The sequence below is a fragment of the Carcharhinus amblyrhynchos genome, chromosome 9, assembly GCF_965287045.1.
Source record: "Carcharhinus amblyrhynchos chromosome 9, sCarAmb.v2.hapA, whole genome shotgun sequence".
Lineage (NCBI taxonomy): Eukaryota > Metazoa > Chordata > Chondrichthyes > Carcharhiniformes > Carcharhinidae > Carcharhinus > Carcharhinus amblyrhynchos.
This window is the reverse complement of record NC_137332.1, coordinates 10,765,874-10,781,468: the sequence shown is the minus strand read 5'-3', so window position 1 is coordinate 10,781,468 and position 15,595 is coordinate 10,765,874. Positions and strand designations below refer to the sequence as shown.

Below are 15,595 nucleotides of genomic sequence, written 5' to 3'. Positions count from 1 at the left end.
TCTTTGGTTCTGTGACTAGTTTCTTGAATGTTATTGGAGCTGCCCTCATCGACGGAAGGGGAGAGTATTCCATCTCACTCCTGACTTGTGTCTTATAAATGGACAGTATTTAGGGAGTCATGAAGTGAGTTACTTGTCCCAGTGTCTGATCTGCTCTTGAAATCACAGTAAAGTCATAGTGCAGATGGAGGCCATTCAGCCCATCGATTCTGCACCAACTCTCTGAAAGACCATCCCACCCAGGCCCTCCCCTACCCCCGTCCCTGTGCATTATCGCGGCTAATTCGCCTAACTCACATCAAGGACACTAAGGGGCAATTTAGCATGGTCTATCCACCTAACCTGCATACCTATGGACTGTGAAAGGGACCTGGTGCACCAGGGGAGAATGTGCAAACACCACACAGACAGTGACCCAAGACTGGAATCGAACACGGTCACTGGTGCTGAGAGACATGTGTGTCCAGGCATGCTGAGTGGTCAAAGATCTACGTTTCAAGAAGAATCTTATAGACGAAAGTGGTAGAGTTCCAGTGAGGTCTGAGGCAGGAATTAAAGTCTCGGCAGCTGAAGATACAGCTACTTGTGGTGGGGGGCAAAGAACTGGGGTAGCCTGAGACACTAGAATTGGACGAGTACTCAGTTATCGGCAGATTGTAGGGCTGGAGGAAGTTGCAGAGATAGAAACGAGACCATGATGAAAATTTCAAACATGCATTTTTTGGAAACAATATAAGGCAGCTGAGTTATTGGGACAAGCCCCATCAACCAGTGCAAAACTATCACAATTGTCTTGTGTCTTGTTCAATCTCACCAGTACAGCCCAGTTGTTCGTGTGACCGCTTCTGAAGAACTGTTTTACTCGAGTCTGTGTGAACAAAAACAAAACACTTATCAATTAGGAAATATTCTGAACTTCACGACAAACTGTTTTTTTTTGTTTGCTTCTCAGTCACATGTTGTGTTTAAATCCAAACTTTGTAAAGTTATTTTCCTTTAAATTTGGGAGGGATCCAGACGTCTATAATCGAGCGATTTAATTTGTGTTAGGTTCAGATTAGACCAGAATGAGAACTTCCAAAGGTTTCAGAGGCACTGGGTGACCATCAGTACTTTGCTTCAGCCATGAGGCTTCACAAGGCAGCACTGGAAGCTGAGACAGCAAAACATACACACAGTCTCACGTACAGAGCAAGGTAGACAGACACAGACACACACAGACACAGACACAGACACACACAGACACAGACACAGACACACACAGACACAGACACACACAGACACAGACACACACAGACACAGACACACACAGACACAGACACACACAGACACACACAGACACACACAGACACAGACACAGACACAGACACAGACACAGACACACACAGACACACACAGACACACACAGACACACACAGACACACACAGACACACACAGACACAGACACACACAGACACAGACACAGACAGACACACACAGACACAGACACACACAGACACAGACACACACAGACACAGACACACACAGACACAGACACACACAGACACAGACACACACAGACACAGACACACACAGACACAGACACACACAGACACAGACACACACAGACACAGACACACACAGAGGCAGGCAGGAGGAGAGAAAGAGACACACACATGCAAGCAGAGGAAGAGAGAGCGAGAGAGACACATACATACAAGCAGAGTGAGAGAGAGAGGGCGAGAGAGAGAGACACCCACAGGCAGAGCGAGAGACAGAGAGAGAGAGACACACACAGGCAGAGAGAGATAAAGAGACACATACACACACAGGCAGACCAAGACAGAGAACGAGATACACACAGGCAGAGTGAGAGAGAGACAGACATACACACCCAGGCACAGTGAGAGAGGCAGACACACACACAGGCAGAGCAAGGGCGGAAGACACACAAACACACAGGCAGAGTGAGAAAGAGAGAGACAGACACACAGGCAGAGCGACAGAGAGAGAGGGACACAGGCACATAGGCAGAATATGAGAGAGAGAGACACACACACACACACACACAGAGCCAGAGAGAGACACAGGCACAGGCAGAGCAAGAGAGAGAGAGATAGACACACAAACAAGCACACACGCACATAGGCAGAGCAAGACATACACACAGACACATACGCAGAGCGAGAATTTGCTTTAAGAACAGTGATAGAACCAGAAATGTTGGCAGCAACAGCAGTGAGCCATTCGGCCCTTCTATCTGGCTTTATTGAGTGGGAGAAGAAAACCTCTTGAGAATAATTGCACTCAATGCTCTTACAAAACAGTAATTGCTAAAACAAACTGACCTCCCAAAACTGCAGAAGAACATAAAATGGGTGAACTCGATAGCAATGTTAATTTTTTTTTAAATTCATTCATAGGATGTGACTGGATGGGGCAGCATTTATTGCCCATCCCTAGTTGCCTTTGAGCTGAATGGCTTGCTAGACCATTTCAAAGGACATGTAAAAGTCAACCACACCGCTGTGGCTCTGGAGTCACATTTAGACCAGACCAGGTAAGGACAGCAAATTTCCTTTCCTAAAGGACATCAGTGAACCAGATGGGTTTTTACAACAATCGACAATGGCTCTATGTCATTTGCCATGGTGAGATTTAAACCCGGGTCCCCAGAGTACCCCGGACCTCTAGATTACTAGTCCAGCGAAAGTACCGTTACGCCACTGCCTCTATAACAATAAAAACAACATGAGATGGTTTTTATTGTTTCATTATAGCCCCCTCCTCCTCCCCCCATGTGGTTTAATTGGATTACATGTGTAGATAGGGGGATCAGTGGGGTAAGTACATGGGGTTACAGGGATGCTTTGCTGGAGGGTCAGTGCAGACTCAGTGGGCTGAATGGTCTCCTTTTGCAGTGTAGAGACTCTGATTTTAATGTGAAATCATTCAGGGACAGGAAAAAATGAAAAGTTTTTAAATAATTTACTTGTTAAAGAGAGTGTATCTCTGCAGATGAATGATAAAAGACCCTAATTGGATTTGCACAGAAGGATTAAGCAATCTGCAGTAACTAGTGGAGAGAACCAGCTGCCTGGAGTTAATCAAATTGGCACCATTGCTAATGAGGTCGTGGATCAACTGGGATATGAATCTCCTCCTGAAATTAAATTCAGAATCTCATTTCTGAGAAAATGCTGAGACTTAATACATCTAGTCGCAGAGACTAATTATTTTACAGGTTGCGTTTTTGGAATCTATTTGATGCATTACAACAGCAACTGTCTGTCAAAGGGACTTGATTGACACACTGGAGATGTCTGGTCATGATAGGTGCTATATAAATGCAAGGCTTGCTTCCTTTTCCTTATCGACACACAAATTGAGGTTCCTGTTTTAATGCTTTCTTGATTGAATCTTATGTGCGAGCCTATTGTGAGTTGCCAAGACAGAGAGCTGGAGTTCTCTTCCTGAACCCCTCTGTCTCTCACCTCTCTCTCCTAAAGAAAATCACCTCTTTGACCAAATACTAGTGTCCCCCTTGGCTCATCTTCAGTTTTACCCAATAAAACGTCAGTGTTCTGAGTGTTTTACAATGTTAAAGTGAGCACATGTGTAAGTAATTGCTTTGCTGTCTAGTTGTGTGTCTGCAATGTGTCTGGCTTAACAGGTCTGAGCAGCCAGTTACACCCGTCAGTTCTGCATTGTAGCAGGGGTGTTTCTGAACCACACTGATTTAATATAAATGTGATTGAACCAGCCCCAACATCAAGGAGCAACGATACAACCCCTGGGTGGTAAATATTCTTCTGGGCCTGCAGTCTGCCTGGGAACATTTCAAAACATTCATTTTTCTCTGTTACGTTTTGCAGTTGTAATCCCATCAACAGTGGGTGGCACTGTGGTTAGCACTGCTGCCCCACAGTGCCAGGGAGCCAGGTTCCATTCCGGCCTCGGGGACTGTACATGGAGTTTGCACATTCTCCCCGTGCCTGTGTATGTCCTCCGGCTTCCTCCCACAGTCCAAAGACGCGCAGGTTAGGTGGATTGGCTATAGTGAAATTAGTGTCCCAAGATGTGTAGGTTTAATAATTAACCATGGTAAATGTCTGGTTTATGGGGAAAGGGCCTGGGTAAGATACTTTGTCAGACAGTCGTGCAGACTCAATGAGCCGAATGGCCTCCTTTTGTACTGCAGGGATTCTATGAATTATACAGTCATGGAGGTTTACAGCATGGAAACATACCCTTCAGCCCAACTTGTCTGTGCTGCCCTTTTTTTTAAAAAACACCTAAGACTGTCCCAATTGCCCACATTTGGCCCATATCTCTCTATACCCATCTTATCCATGTAACTGGCTAAATGCTTTTTAAAAGACAAAATTGTACCCGCCTCTACTACTACCTCTGGCAGCTTGTTCCAGATGCTCACCACCCTCTGTGTGAAAAAATTGCCCCTCTGGATCCTTTCGTATCTCTCCCCTCTCACCTTAAACCTATGCCCTCTAGTTTTAGACTCCCCTACCTCGGGGAAAAGATATTGATTATCTAGCTGATCTTTACCCCTCATTATTTTACAGACCTCTACAAGATCACCCCTCGGCCTCCTACGCGCCAGACGATCCAGCCTCTCCTTATAACTCAAACCATCAAGTCTCAGTAACATTCTAGTAAATCTTTTCTGAACTCTTTCTAGTTTAATGATATTCTCTCTATAACAGCGTGACCAGAGCTGTACACAAGTGTATGTACAGAATTGTGACAGCTGGGGTCTTTTGGTTGCATTTCACTCCAGGACCTGAGCACATAACCTTGGCTGATATTCGAGTACAGTATTGAGAGAGTGCCACACTGTCAGGAGTGCTTTCGCTCAGCTAAGATTTTAAACTGAGGCCCCCTTCTGTATGATGGGGTCAATGTAAAAGATTGTGAATGGATCCGGAATCCAGTGTTGTGGCCAACATTCCCCTTAACCTGCATCAAAACAAATTAACTGGCCACACATCTCCTCTGTCTGTACAATCTTTGATGTTCACTAACTGCCGATTACATTTCCCTACACTACAACACATTGCTGGTTGTTATTTGCTCTGGAATGTTCCAAGAATGTAAGAATATCCTGAATAAATACATGTCCCTGCCTTAATAGCTTCATTAGTAATGTAGCTTGGTGGTTAGGGACTGATTGAGAAATTTTGGGATTGTAGGTCCAAACCCTACTAGTTATGAAGTTCCATCTGTGAGGCGGCACTAGTAAAGCTGTCATTAACAATCTAACTTATTCACTCACATCCTTCAGTTCAACCAAGTGCTGAGTTCTGATAAAAGGTCAAATCGTATGGGTGTATGGGGTGTCAGGGAGGAGTTGTACCTCTGGTGGGGGAACATGTCGCGTCCTTTCAGGGAGGTTTGTCCATCCTTTTTCCCCCACCTGGCACTCAGCTCTCACCTGTCACTCCCCATAGCTGTTTGCATGCGAGAGCAGCCACTCCCCAGGCAACAGCATCGACAAGCCGGCTAAACCAAGTGAGGGTAGCCGATAGGTCTCAATCCTCGACAAGATGGGGAGACATCTATCCCAGCATGTGAAGACAGACTCCGGTGGATTGACTAGACAAGACCAATGGAAGATCCAACGGTCAAGAATGCAGTCTCTGCAAGTGTCATGGAACATGAAAAGCAGGGCAAGATACAAAAGACGTCCTGGTCATCCACTGTGCCTCATCTCCAGCCATCTTGACTCTTGTCCTCCCACTGGATGGGAATTGGGAAGAGTGAGTGAGGCTGATGCTGCGCAACTCTCCCTCACTTTAATCCAAATCAAGCGCTAATCTCGACACCATCATCATCATCATTGTCCTGTTGGCACAAAGCCACCCTACCTGACACTGCCTCATCCACAAGGGATGTCAAGCTTACGAAGCAAGGTGCATTGCTGAAGCACAACCTAAGCTCGAGCTGCGCAAGTCCAGAGCCACCAGCGCAATAACTACAGTGCCTACACAAGTCTGTCCAATATGTGCCAAGACATTCCGTGCCTGAATTGGCCTGATCAGTCACCTTCGGACACACTGCAACCAGCCTCAAAATGACTAATGGTGTCGAGGTCCTCATCGACAACAATGGACAAACAACATCAACCTGAATAAAACAGCAGTACAACACAGAAACAGGCCCTTCAGCCCTCCAAGCTGCGTCAATCATGATGTCTGCCTAAACTAAAACCATAATGCACTTATGAAGTCTATATCCTTCCATTCTCATTCTATTCATGTACTTGTCTAGCTGCTCCTTAAATGCTGCTATGGTACCTGCTCCCACCACCTCCCCAGGCAGCACGTTGCAGGCGTTCACCACCTTGTGCAAAAAACTTGCCTCGCACATCTCCTCTAAACTTTTCCCTACGCATCTTAAACCTATGTCCTCTAGTACTTGACTTTTCTCCCCTAGAAAAAAAACATATTATCCAAGCATTTTCTCTCCATAGCACATTCTGCACCCTCTCCTTTTCTTGTCTATGAATCACATGTTTTATCTGTATAGTGTGCAAGAAACAATAATGTTGTTAATACATGTGATAATAAATCAAATTAAATCAGAATCTACTGCTGCCAGACCTGAGCCTTTCCAGCCTACTTTGTTTCTATGGTGTATATTATGTTAATAGCCCATATGTAGCAAGACCAGCTCAGCACTCAGATTTGCACTGCCAAGTGACATTCACGTCACACAAGTACCAGGCAAAGATCATCTCCAAAAAGAGAGAATCTAACCAACGCCCTGTGACATTCAGTTGGATTACCATTGCTGAATCCCCCACGATCAACATCCTAGTGGGTGGTTTGATTTGATTTGATTTATTATTGTCACATGTATTAGTATACAGTGGAAAGTATTGCTTCTTGTGCGCTATACAAAGTATATCGTTCATAGAGAAGGAAATGAGAGAGAGTGCAGAATGTGGTGTTACAGTCATAGCTAGGGTGTAGAGAAAGATCAACTTAATGCAAGGTACGTCTATTCAAAAGTCTGATGGCAGCAAGAAAGAAGCTGTTCTCCAGTCGGTTGGTACGTGACCTCAGACTTCTGTATCTTTTTCATGATGGAAGGAGGAGGAAGAGAGAATGTGCGGGGTGTGTGGGGTACTTAATTAGGTTCACTGCTTTTCCAAGGCAGCGGGAAGTGTACGGACTCTGGAGGCTGTTTTGCATAATGGATTGAGCTACATTCATAACCTTTTTTAAGTTTCTTGGGGTCTTGGGCAGAGCAGGATCCATATCAAGTAAGATATAACCAGAAAGAATGCCTTCTATCATGCATCTGTAAAAATTGGTGAGAGTTGTAGTTGACATGCCAAATTTCCTTAGTCTTCTGAGAAAGTAGAGGCATTATTGGGCTTTCTTAAATTGTTGTGTCAGACTGGAGGGGACCAGGACAGGTTGTTGTTGATCTGGACACCTAAAAACATGAAGCTCTCGACCCTTTCTACTTTGGCCATTTTGATGTAGACAGGTGCATGTTCTCCTTTACGCTTCCTGAAGTCGATGATAACCTCCTTTGTTTTGTTAACATTGAGAGAGAGATTATTGTTGCCGCACCAGATTCTCTATCTCATTCCTGTACTCTTTCTCTTCATTGTTTGAGATCCAATCCACTATGGTGTTGTCAGCAAACTTGAAAATCGAATTGGAGGGGAATTTGGCCGCACAGTCATAGGTGTACAAGGAGTATAGTAAGGTGCTGAGAACACAGCTTTGTGGGGCACTGGTCTTGAGGATGATCCTGGAGGTGTTGTTCCCTGTCCTTACTGATTGTGGCCTCTGAGTTAGGAAGTTCAGAATCCAGTTGCAGAGAGAGGAGCCGAGGCCCAGGCCACAGAGTTTGGAGAGGAGTTTTGCAGGAAGGCTGAGCTGTAGTCAATAAATAAGAGATGTCTTTGTTATTTAGGCGTTTCAGGATTGAGTGCAGGGCCGAGGAGATGGTGTCTGCTGTGGACCTGTTACGGCATAGGCAACATGTAGCAGATCCGGACAGCCTGAAAGGCTGGAATTGATTCGTGCCATGATTAACCTTTTGAAGCATTTCATAATGATGGATGTCAGAGCCACCAGCCGATAGTCATTAAGGCCCACTGCTTGGCTTTTCTTTGGTACTGGGATGACGATTGACTTCTTGAAGCAGATAGAGACTCCAATTGTTGTAGAGAGAGATTGAAGATAGCTGTGACTACCTCTGCCAGCTAATCCACACTGAGGTCAAGAGGTGAATTACTTGTGACAGAAGTCCCAGTCTCTGACCTGCTCTTGTAGCCACCGTATTTATAGTGCTTGTCCAGTTCAGTTTCTGGTCAATGGTAACACCCTGGATGTTGATAGTGGGGGATTGAGCAATGCTAATGTCATTGCATATCAAGGGGCAATGATTAAATTTTTTCTTGTTGGAGACAGCCATTGCCTGGCACTTGTGTGGTACAAATGTGACTTGAAGATGTGGAAACTGGCCATGTATTTTCAGATAATTTCACTGAGTAGCAGCCTGTGGATGAGAAACAGGAGAGGGAAAGATCCTGGGAGGACATCAGAGGTGATGGTGGGGGAGAAGAAAGAGAAGACTTTGCTAGCGGTTCTCTGGCTACAAGTAGATAGATAAAAAGGTAACCAGGCAAGCGTCATCCCAGTCAGCTGGATAAACACTCACTGAGCAGTTACAGTATGGGTTAGAGGGAGAGTAAAACTCTCCCTTCACTGTCCCATCATGCACTCCAAAGTGAAGTGTGGTTAAATAAAGAGTAAAACTCCCTCTACAATGGATACAGCATTTTTTTAACCAACTGATCTACTGGAAGTTGGTTCTAGATCCAGTAACAAAATGGCAGTGATATTTATCATTGGCATCTTTCATCCTGTTAGTCACAAACAGAAAGATGCAAAGTAGAGACGACAAATGAAAAAGTCACATTTAGGAAATTGTCTTTCAGAACATCTATCCAATTACTCTGCGCTCAGAACATAATTCAGTATGCAGTACAAAAAAATCTTTAATGAAATGAAAGCAGGCATTTATTCAGATAATTATCACTGAACTATACAGCACACAAGGGGGCCATTTGGCCCATCATGCCTGTACTAGCTATCCAATTGGTCCTATTGATCTGCTCTCTCTCTAAGGATCCTGCAAAAACCGCAGCACATGAATTTACGATAACTGGCAAAAAGAGGGAGGTGAGGTTTGAAGGAGGAGATGATGCAGCCAGTTGTAATCTGGAATGAACTAACTTCATAGAACTGATTTGATTTATTATCATCACATGTATTAGTATGCAGTGAAAAGTATTGTTTCTTACTTGCTACACAGACAAAGCATACATTCATAGAGTCCATAGGGGAGAAGGAAAGGAGATGGTGCAGAATATAGGGTTATAGGCATAGCTAGGGTGCAGAGAAAGATCAGCTTAATATAATGTAGGTCCACTCAAAAGTCTGATGGCAGGAGGGAAGAAGTTGTTTTTGAGTCAATGGGGGGGGGGGGGGGGGGGTACCTGACCTCAGATTTTTGTATCTTTTTCCCGACAGAAGGTACAAGAGTATGTGTCCAGGATGCGTAGGGTCCTTAATTACGCTGGCTGTTTTGGAAGTATAGACAGAGTCAATGGACGGGAGACTGGTTTGCGTGATGGACTGGATTATGTTTACAGCCCTTTGTAGTTTCTTACGGTCAGAGCAGGAGTCATTCCAAGCTGCGACACATCCCGAAAGGATACTTTCTATGGTGCATCTGTAGAAACTGGTGAGAGCTGTAACTGACATGCCAAATTTCCTTAGTCTTCTGAGAAAGAAGGTGTTGACGGGCTTTCTTAGCTATAGTGTCAGCATGGGGGAACCAGGACAGCTTGGTGGTAATCTGGACACCTGGAAACTTGAAGCTCTCAACCATTACTACTTCATCCTCTGATGTAGGCAGGGGCATGAACTGTTACAGCACAGGAGCCAGCCATTTGCCCAGTCTCTCCAAATGAGCAATCACACATGAGCCATTTCCCCACCTTCTTTCTGTAACCCTGCACATTCTTCCTTTCCAGATAATATTTCTGCAGCTGAGAATTTTAAACTTTTGATTATTGTAAGTGTTGGCAACGTTGCAACTGGCTTAGTCTGCAGTTCTGCCATCGTTATCTGGCCAGACCTAAACCATGATGTGGAGATACCAGCGTTGGACGGGGTAAACACAACAAGAAATCTCACAACACCAGGTTAAAATCCCACAGGTTTATCTGGTAGCAAAATCTACTACCTTTCGAAATGTTGCCCCTTCATCAGGCAAGTAGGAGTTCTGTATACAAACAGGGCATATAAAGACACAAGCTCAATTTACAAAATAATGGTTAGAATGCAAGTCTTTACAGGTAACCAAGTCTTAAGGTACAGACAATGTGAGTAGAGAGAGAGTTAAGCACAGGTTAAAGAGATGTGTGTTGTCTCCAGACAAGTCAGTTAGTGAGATTTTGCAAGCCCAGGTAAGTCGTGGGGGTTACAGGTAGTGTGACATGAACCCAAGATCCTGGTTGAGGCCGTCCTCATGTGTGTGGAACTTGGCTATCAGTCTCTGCTCAGCGACTCTGCGCTGTTGTGGGTCTTGTCCTGGCCAATATCAATCCTTCAATCAACAGCACAAAATTATCTGGTCCCTATCATATTGTTCATCACACTCAGAAATGTTGGCGGAATGCAGACGTTCCTCTCTAAACACAGACTGACACAAGCAATGCTGTGTGTGGGCTATTCACCTACAGAGTGCATCATCAACACCTGCCCTCTCCCCAATAACCAGGGGAATGGTCAACATTGTCTCCAATTCGGGGTTAAATGACGGTCCAGCCCCTCTCTGGGCCAGGCTGAGAGCAGCCGGAGCTCCGGGGGCTGCTTCACTCCCCCAGCTCCAGCCTCAGCCCTGGCCCTAAGACCTCGCCCGGCCCGGGAACCGCCGACCTTTCGGCGAGGGCTAAACCCCGGCGGAGTCTCCTCACCTGGACTCCTTCCGCCTCCGAAGCGCCGCGGCCGGCCAGAAGACTCCAAACAATCCCCAGGCTCCACAGACAGAGCAGCGGCCTCCAACCGGCTCTGGGGGCCGCCATCTTGACCGGAAGTAGAACCGGCGCTCTGCAAACGTCCGGCCAAAACCAGCCCCCGAACAAAGGTTCCGGCTGCAGCACACACAATATTAACAATGCAACTTCTTTACTGCCTCTCTGTTTTGCATCCACCGATTATTTATAACGAAGCTTTAATGAGACTACATTTTTGTGCCTGACCCCACTACAGATCTCAAAGGGTCTGACTTGTTGCCCCAACCTGACCTATCCGTCACGTTGTCGTGGATACAGAAGATGACACTGAGCAGCCAGTTTTCTTAAATCGATCACCTCTGCTCACATGGCCCAATTCACATTGAGATTGATGCCAATGGCCAGCTTAAATTTATTATTGTCACAAATAGGCTTACATTAACTCTGCAACGAACAAATAACAAAGAAAATTACAGCACAGGAACAGGCCCTTCAGCCCTCCAAGCCTGCACCGACCATGCTGCCTGACTGAACTAAAACCTTCCGTGGACTATATCCCTCTATTCCCATACTATTCATGTATTTGTCCAGACACCCCTTAAAAGTCTCTACCATGTCTGCTTCCACTGCCTCCCCCGGCAGCGAGTTCCAGGCATCCACTACTTTCTGTGTAAAGAAATTGCCTCGTACATCTTCTTTAAACATTGCCTCTCGCACCTTAAACCTTGTCCCCTAGTAATTGACTCTTCCATCCTGGGGGGGAGAAAGCTTCTGACTATCCACTCTGTCCATGCCCCTCAATCTTGTAGACTTCGATCAGGGGCTTACTGTGAAAATCCCCGAGTCTCCACACTCTGGTGCCTGTTCGGGTACACTGAGGGAGAATTTAGCATGGCCAATCACCTCACCAGCATGTCTTTCAGACTGGGAGGAAACCAGAGCGCCCAGAGGAAACGCACACGGGGAAATCATGCAGACTCTGCACAGACAGTGACTCAAGCCAGGGATTGAACCCAGCTCCCTGGTGCTGTGAGGAAACCCACACAGACACTGGAAGAATGTGCAAACTCTACACAGACAGTGACCCAAGCCAGGAATTGAACCCAAGTCCCTGGCACTGTGAAGCAACAGTGCTAACCACTGAGCTACTGTGTTACCCTACATTTCCCCTACCATTCCTCATCTCCACCCACATTGACTCTACATCGTTACCTCCTGAACCAAGGTCATCTCTGTAATGTACTAACTGTGTTGGGGGTTATGGGTTTTCAACAAATAGACAAGGGCTGGTTTTCACATGTAGATTCAAACTAATAGACAACAGTTTATTGAAAGGACAGAAACTGAAGCTAAGTGGTAGCCTGTGAAACACACCAATGACTGTACCATCGAATCATGTGACCAGCTCTTAACTCAATCATGTAACCACTTAAATATATAACAATCTCTTTGTACCAATGCCATCCTCGATCACCTTTACTGAGCTTCCTATTTTTCTTGAATGTCATATATCCCTCTATGTTCAAGACCCATGGTGGCACAGTGGTTAGCACTGCTGCCTCACAGCGGCAGGGCCCTGGGTTCAGTTCCCAGCTTGGGTCACTGTCTGTGCAGAGTCTGCATGTTTTCCCTGTGTCTGCGTGGGTTTCCTCTGGGTGCTCTGGTTTCCTCCCATAGTCTGAAAGACATGCTGGTTAGGTGCATTGGCCATGCTAAATTCTCCATCAGCATACCCGAACAGGCACCGGAATGTGGTGACAAGGGAACTTTCACAGTAACGTCATTGCAGTTTTAGTGTAAACCCACTTGTGACAATAATAAATAATCTTAAAACCAATCCTTGTCATTCTGCAGCCATGTCTCCATAATGTCTATCAGATCATATTTACTTACTTTAATGTGCTCAACCAATCCATTTACTTTGTTATGAATAGAATCATAGAATCCCTACAGTGCAGAAAGAGACCATTTGAGCCTGCACCAATCACAATCCCATCCGGGCTCTATCCCTGTAACCCCACATATTTACTCTGCTAAATCCCCTGATACTAAGGGTCAATTTTAGCATGACTAATCAACCTAACCCACCCGTCTTTGGAGCGAGGGAGGAAACCGGAGGAAACCCATGCCGACACGGGGAGAACGTGCAAACTCCACAGACAGTGACCTAAGGCTGGAATCAAATCTGGGTCCCTGGCACTGTGAGACAGCAGTGCCTCCCTGTGCCACCCTGCTGCCCAAATTCTATATCTGAATGCTATGCACAGGTATAGAGTTTTGTCACACTATTATCTTTGTAGCGTTCAGTCCTGACTGTTGGTTTAGGACTTTTTCTCTCTGTTCCTTCCTGCCATTCTCTGCCCCTCATTTCCCATGTTAGTATTTTGCTCTCTCCAGCCTTGACCCTGCCTCTTGATTTGCTACATCTACCCAAGCCTGACCCTTCACCTCCGCTTGTTTAGGGGATTTTCACAGTAACTTCATTGCAGTGTTAATGTAAGCCTACTTGTGACATTAATAAATAAACTTTACTTTACTTAGTCCAAGTGACCAAGGCTGCCATTCTCAACAGCTTTCTTCCTGAGTGTCAGGTAGGGAACCAGCAACTGGAGTTTTTCCAAGTAACCTGTATTATCGTCACTTTGCTAGTTCCAGTGTGCAGGTCTTCAGTCCATGATATTGTCAGGGCCCAGAGCTGGTGCTGTGTCTGGTGTATTCAGACATTTCTTAGCATCACGAGGAGTTAATCGAATTAGCCGGATCCCAGTGCCTATGATGCTGGGGGCTTTGGTAGGAGGCAAAGTAGATTCTTTCATTGGATATTTGTGGTGAAGATTGTGCCAAATCACAGATTGGGACCTGCTAAGATTGAGGGTGCAAGTACACACAGAGCCTCTGACTCTTGTTGGTTGCCTGGTTTCTGCCCATTGATGTGGTGGAGGCTACCTCACTAAATATATTTAAGTCACGGGTAGATAGGTTTTTGACAGACAAGGGAATTAAGGGTTATGGGGAGAAAGCAGGAAAGTGGAACTGATCCACTTCAGATCAGCCATGATCTTATTGAATGGTGGGGCAGGCTTGAAGGGCTAGATGGCCTACTCCTGCTGCTATTTCTTATGATCTTATGTTTTCTGTAATCATGACCAGTTGGAGCGAGAGGGCGCCTGACCCATTGGTTACAGGATCATTTCATTCGGGCTATAGGTGGCTACTATGGTCCTTGCTCTGCTACAGAATTCCAACAAATCTCAACACGAGTTGAGGGAATAGTGCCTCACCTTTGAGCACTCCACAAATTGAGATTGTAATCCATGGTCTCATTGTGTTCACTTTTCTTTGCTAGGGGTTTTCACTCGCTTCCTTTATTTTGATTTCAGATTCCTGCCATTCACACCTCTTCAAGACTCTTACTTTGTTTCTTTACTTGGCCCTCTTTGGGCCTGCACCCTAAACAACCCTATAATCACTCAAGTTCTCCTGCTGTCCATCCTATCAAACAACTTCCTTTCTGTTCTTTTTACCGTTCCCGCTTGTTTAATTCACGTTGGGGGAGATTTCTCCTATCCCACCCACCATGGAAATCGTGGCGGATGTTGGGGGGGAACGGATCACACAAAGGCCCACTGACATTGGGTGGGATTCTCCCGTTTCAGGGTGAGCACGGCCAGGGAATCCCATCTGTTATGTTTTTAATTTTTCACAGTTTTAAAGAAAGGTCACTGGGAGAGACGCAATATTCTTTCTCTACCATATGGGCGGCACTGTGGCACAGTGGTTAGCTCTGCTGCCCCACAGCTCCAGGGACTTGGGTTTGATTCCCAGCTTGGGTCACTATCTGTGCGGAATCTGTACGTTCTCCCCGTGTCTGCGTGGGTTTCCTCCGGGTGCTCCAGTTTCTTCCCATATTCCAAAGATGTGCAGGTTAGGTGCATTGGCCATGCTAAATTGCCCCTTAGTATCGGGGGACTGACAGGATAAACATGTGTGGTTATGGGGATAGGGTCTGGGGTGGGATTGCTGTTGGTGCAGGCTTGATGGGCTGAATGGCCTCTTTCTGCACTGTAGGAGTCTATGATTCTATGTTACCTTCCAAACCCACTATCTCTGCTACCTAGAAGGACAAGAGCAGCAGGCACATGTGAACACCACCACCTGGAGGTTCCCTTCCAAGTCGCACATCATCCTGACTTGGAAATATATCGCGGTTCCTTCACCATCGCTGCTCTGCCTGACAGCAAGGTGGGTGTACCTACACCACAAGGACAGCAGCAATTCAAAAAGGCAGCTCGCTGGAGTTTAGAAGAGTGAGAGGGGAACTCAGAGATACTTATAAAATTCTAACAGGGTTAGACAGCTTAGATTCAGAAAGAATGTTACCGATGGTGAGGGAGTCCTGAACTAGGGGGTCATAGTTTGAAGATAAGGAGTAAACCTTTTCAAACTCAGGCGAGGAGAAATTTCTTCACCCGAGGGTGCCGAATGTGTGGAATTCACTGCCACGGAATATAGTTGAGGCCAAAATGCCTGATTTCAAGAAGAAATTAGAT

General features: G+C 45.7%; 1 protein-coding gene across 1 annotated transcript in view; it reads right to left on the bottom strand.

Annotated features, from left to right (window-relative positions):
- Positions 1 to 11,131, bottom strand: part of pigk (phosphatidylinositol glycan anchor biosynthesis, class K) — a 133,285-nt gene extending 122,154 nt beyond the window's left edge. Inside the window, exons 1-2 of the mRNA XM_080195161.1 lie at positions 11,007 to 11,131; positions 815 to 868 (exon numbers count right to left, since the gene is read on the bottom strand). Coding sequence (XP_080051287.1) covers positions 815 to 868; positions 11,007 to 11,114 — 162 coding nt within the window. The 5' untranslated portion in view covers positions 11,115 to 11,131. The remainder of the gene's footprint in view (positions 1 to 814; positions 869 to 11,006) is intronic.
- Between the last annotated feature and the right edge of the window lie 4,464 nt (positions 11,132 to 15,595).